The 5,496-nt window shown below is 43.1% G+C and overlaps 1 protein-coding gene across 1 annotated transcript; it reads right to left on the reverse strand.

Annotated features, from left to right (window-relative positions):
• Positions 1 to 2,043: 2,043 nt before the first annotated feature.
• Positions 2,044 to 4,673, reverse strand: LOC119919129 (CD5 antigen-like; the record flags this gene model as incomplete). The annotated part of the gene is made up of 3 exons (XM_038739601.1): positions 4,583 to 4,673; positions 2,402 to 2,434; positions 2,044 to 2,286 (listed from the first exon to the last, which is right to left on the reverse strand). Coding segments are annotated over exons 1-3 (367 nt in total), but the record flags the coding sequence as incomplete, so codon positions are not given.
• Positions 4,674 to 5,496: the final 823 nt, after the last annotated feature.

A 5,496-nucleotide genomic window follows, 5' to 3' on the forward strand; every position in this document is an offset into this window, starting at 1 on the left:
ATACGGATATAGAGATACACACACACACACACACACACACACACACACACACACACACACACACACACACACACACACAGATATATGTATATAATGTGACTATTTATTTAGTTTTTTCCTGACTGGTGTGTTTTGTTGTTAGTTTGTTTGTTGTTGTTTGACTCTGTTTTCTTGGTAATGGTGATGTATGTAGCCTAACCAGGGACAGGGGTTGCAAATTAGCTTCAGCTAGAAACCCTATATGCAACACATCTGTTCAAGTTACTGTAACCTGTTACAATGTGTCTCTTTTGCATTGTCCCTGACAAATAAACAAATAAATAAAAAGAAAAGAAACAGGCTGACGTCCAAAGCGATGCTCTGTTCAACAACAGGACACTTTTAATATATCTCAGTCAATGCAGTGATCATCTGACAGATCTTACAGAGTGAAGTCTTCATTTGCTCTGCAGAGACTAAAGACGCTTTTAATGCGCCGTTAATGGAAAGTGAAGGTTTTTCAACCAGCGCTTTACTGTCTAACTGCACACAGCCTGGATGAGCTCATTTCTGTTAATGAAGCAAAATGCAGATTACAGACTGCTGAAGTTCTGAAGGTATGAATGGAAAGAGAAATTAAAAGTACATTAGATGAACCCACCCCTGCTGCAGACGACATCACTGCTGCCTTCAGCTAGAAGGAACAGCAGCACAAAGAAAAGTCTGTAATATTGAGGCACTTTGCTGCTCCGACTTCCAGCAACTTCTTTTCTTCTCCCTCAACATTTCAACAGGCTACATTCTGTCCGCGACTGATGTGGACTGTGAGTGATTGAATGGTCTCTTAGTAAACCGCCTCCTATATGAGCCAGCTCCGAAATCGCCTGAGCCAGGAAGGCAATGCAAATAAAACTTTACATTAGGAAAGAGGGGGCGGGGGGGCAAACATAGATTTTGAAATGAAACATGTATGATGGCTCCTACATGTATCAGGTGATCAACCTCACCACAAATCCACACAGGAGCAGAGCTAACAGGACCAGTGGACAGGACAGCTAACTGAGCTAGTTAGCTGTTAACTAACTTCAGCAACAAGTAAAGTTATCTGTCCATCAGGAAACTCTGGGAATCACAGAGTTGAGGCAGAGGGACATCAGAGAGAAAACTACAATATATTTTAGTCATATTTCTGATATTTCTCCATTAAATATGATCCAGTTTCACCAAAATCAGTGAATAAAGTTGTTTCTGTGCAGTAATCAGTGGGGCCCGGCCCTAGAAATACTCAGCTGCTTCAGCAGCGTCTGTTTGAGAAATCTTTGCATTGGACGCTAAAATAAGAAGGGCAGAATGAGTCATCAACGTTTTAAAAAAACTCTTAAATATCATCAAGAATACAAAACACATTTTTTGTCACTGATGGGTCAGAAACTGCCACAGTGGTGACATAGTGCAAAGCAAATCATATAAAAACATTTAAACATGGACTTTGGGAATGGAGGATTTTGTTATTGTATGTTTCTCTAAAAATCCACTGAGCAGACAACACATCACTGATACTCTCTCTTCTTCATTTGCCTATTTGGCATTGAAGTGATCCAACAGTAACTCAAAGTAATCAGATTACATTACTTTTATTTTGTGGTACATTACTGATTACATTTCTAAAGTAACCCTCCCAACACTGCCAGCAGGTCACTGGTGCCTGTTATGGAGGCAACCAAAGACCCTGCTGGTGGAAACCAGTGGCTAAGAAAGCCGTCAAGCTGAAGGAGGAGTCCTTTCAGGCTGGTTGGTGGTTGGCCCCGGGGCCTCCTGAAGCAGCAGACATGTTTCATATATACATATATATATATACATATACATTCAGCTCCTGATTTACTGAGGCAGCAGCTCATCAGACTCCGTCATGGCTGCCAGAGACAGTCTGCTGCCATTCTAGCTGCTGAGTGTGAGTCAACCTGGGTACATTACTGTAAGAGATGATGTCATAGATGATGTCACTGATGGGCTTACCTGAGCAGGTGAGATCCAGGATGGAGGAAGAGGAATATAATGATGCACACTCCCTCAGAGCAGAACCAGACTGAACACAGTCAGACCTGATCCTCCACACAGGTCTGTCTGAGGACTCCTTTCTCTGTCCTACAGAAACAGCAGAGCCACAGTCCAGCTCTCTACAGACACCAGCTGCTGTCTCCAGGTTCCGGTCAGAGTAACTCACTGGTCTCCAGTCTCCCTGATGTTTCAGCTCCAGTGTTCCTGCACAGCGACTGGCTCCTCCTACCAACCTGACATCATCAGGCTCTGAACAGAAACCAGAGAGTCATCAGTAAAGAAGTGAATTCAAGAGATTAAACTAAACCTTGACTGCTGATTCTGCTTCTGTGATTCTTTCCTTCTCTTTTCTTTCTCTCTTTACCTGTTGAGGTGTGATTTCCTTCAGCCTGGAGTCCTGTGATTGGAGCACAGCCGTGGACAGAAAAAACACTATCAGCTCAGAAACATCTCAGTGAACTCCCTCTGAGTCATTTTACCAGTTTACTGTAGGTGAGATGAACATGTGAATACACAGAACAGCAGCCAGCAGACTGGTTTATATAGAGTTAAAGTTCAGCATTCAGTGAAGTATGCTCGCTCAGCTTCACTTTATTCATAGTGCAACATCACAAACTGAGTGTCTTTGCACACTGTCAGATTAAATTCCACAGATGGAAATGTTTCTACAGCAACAAGAATCAGGTCCTGTCACCTGACTCCCAGCTGAAGAAACGACGTGTTACACGATGATATATGATGCTACTGTTTGATTAAGGGTTCACACCTAAAGGTCCGGGTCCTGAATCCAACCAATGTGAAGATGCTCAGTTCTCCAGCTGGTCCAGTTTGTGTTCACAAAGGCAAAACTCAAACTGTCCAGAAATCGTCAACAGAAGCAGGTGGTGGAAACGCTTTTCCATTATTGGTCATCCAGTCGGCGGGTAAAAAAACAAACCCCTCCAAAGATTGCTGTAGATTTTACAGTAACTTACTGGCAGCTGGATGCCAGAAAGTTACTGTAATTTGCAGAACTGAATAATTACCAAGAATTGAACGACGGTATCATTACAGTATTTTCATTTACAGTACTTCCATTTACAGGATACTGAGTTTGCATGCCTCTTTATTCCCTTTGAAACAATAGAAGCAATAAAAACACTGTATAGCCACCGTCTCATGTCTTATGGTGCAGCCTGTACAGGAACATAACCCTTCTTATCTTCATGGATCCATACTTAGCTTTTAGATGTTCAGATGGGAAAAGATAAAGTCATCAAACCATTTTTAAATTTCTTATTTTACCACTCTGTCACAAACTGTCTGTGACTCACAGCACTAGTGCAGGTCTGCTTGATTATGATCACGGCGTACGCTGGTGTCGCTTCAGCCGGGCGGAGCCGATTCACGCCGCAGGCTGACGTTATCAGTTCTACATGTTATCAGTCGTTTTTCACTACGTGACTAAATTGATGTTTCGGCGTGAGAGCGTGTGAAAGTGTCAACAGCGTGAGTCTCACGGTCAATCTGTGAGAGTTAGCAGCTCTGACTGGATGATGTTTTTATGCTCGGTCCTGATTTGCTGCTGAGTCTCTTTCACACTTTGCAGCTAATAAACAAAGTGAATAGAGCACAAATTAGAAAAGTGATTATTGGTATTTATCACTGATAATATTTAGTCAGCGTTCATCTCACTTTGATTTGTCCAGAAACTAAAGTGAAGTCCACGTGTCCTTCATGGTGGGACAGTGTCAGACCTCAGTGCACTTCTTGAGTTTCATGTTTAAATATCAAGTTTACAGTTTAAGAGCTCGATGTGCAGCCGTCACATATAAGCAGGAGACAATCAGAGCGCGTCCAACAACGATTGTCAGCCAGCATCCCTCTCTCGCCTTCTTTGCAGCAGCAGAGTTGCTTTTTGCTGTAAAATGTTTTTCTGCCATTGGTCCATTTTTGCAGAAGAAGAGTCACATGACGCGTCAGAATTTAATGGGAACGAGCACAAAGCCTGATGAAGGTAACAAAGATGATCGCCGTGGTGAAACCCGTTATCTCTGACTGCAGTTTAAACCCTTTCACATGACACCTCTTCCTTTCAGCCTGCAGCTGAGAAAGCGTCTGTATTCCTCTGTTTATCTCTGTTTGTGCATATTAAATACGTTCCTGGGAACCTTTTGCAAGCACAGGTTTCTTGTTTATGCCTGTTGTCGCTAATTTGCATCATACTTGAATTTATATCTTTTCTATGAACGATCTCCACTTAATTTAACCTCATCTTGAAATCAAATGAAAACACAAATAATCTTTTTAATTTTCTTATTGTAAATAAATTCAGCCGTCAGTTTAAGGTTTCGTCGAGCTGAAGCCAAGAAAGCCTGGATGTGTCCAACCTGCTTCGTAGTACAGCCCTCTGAACACCTGATACACCTGGACACAACTGAACATCTGAGGCTAATGTTTAGCAGCACAAACAGTTTTAGCAGAAAAAGAAGAAGAACAGAACATATCGTGCACCAGCAGCTTCACCGCTTGGACTCCTACTAACACATGCTGTTTAAAGTCCTACCTGAGCTCCACAGCAGCAGCAGCACCAACAGGTGATCCATGTCCAGGTAGATGGTCTCTCTGGCCGTCCGCCTGCTCTCTGCTCTGATCATCATGTGCTGTCCTCAGTGTATATCTGCATACAGGAAGAGGTGGAGCTTTACTGGAACACAGCTCATTCAGCTGTCTTTAGTTTCACAGTCAAGAGTCCTCGTCTGAGTCTCTGACACAGGATCAGGGTTTTCTGATGCCCATGTTTCCAGTTTGACCGGTGGACCGGACAGTGGTCACACTGGAGTCCAGACTGAGCCCAGTTCTCCCTTTGCACTGTGTGCTTCACGTCAAACTGTCGACTTCGTGTCAGTTAAACTTCAACATGTTGCTGTAAAAGGTGGATTAAAGGAAATGTTGATGTTGTTTCCTGTTTTATTTTGAATTGTCTCTGCTGTCTGTCTTTATTTCCTGTCTGTGTCTTCCCTGTGATTACCTGATGTGTCTCACCTGTGTTTAATCACCCTGCCACGTTTGTGTGTGTGTACAGGTCTCTGTTTTTGTCTATGAAGATTCTCAGTCATCCAAGTCATAGTTATCCAACGAAGGTTAAAATCAAGGGCAACTGAACTTGGTTGAAGATACTGGAAGACGTTTCGTCCCTCATCCAAAAGACTTCTTCAGTTCTGACTGACTGGCAGGGAAACTCAGCTATTTAACCTCAGTGGGGTCATTGGCCCGGGTCATCGATACCGCTGGTTTGTTAGTGTTCCTTGTTGCTGTGACGATAGTCGTTACAGTCGTTAAGACTACCTGTGGCCAAGACTGAACGACCATCGTTGGTATCTTCACCTTAGGCCAAGACTGAACGACCATCGTTGGCGTCTTCACCTGAAGCCAATAGGTTACGTTTGTTGAGTTTCCTGGGAAGTGATGAAAGGACAG

Source organism: Micropterus salmoides, unplaced genomic scaffold (assembly GCF_014851395.1).
Source record: "Micropterus salmoides isolate LMB-PRFRI ecotype aquatic unplaced genomic scaffold, ASM1485139v1 Ms_hic_scaffold_2557, whole genome shotgun sequence".
Taxonomy (NCBI): domain Eukaryota; kingdom Metazoa; phylum Chordata; class Actinopteri; order Centrarchiformes; family Centrarchidae; genus Micropterus; species Micropterus salmoides.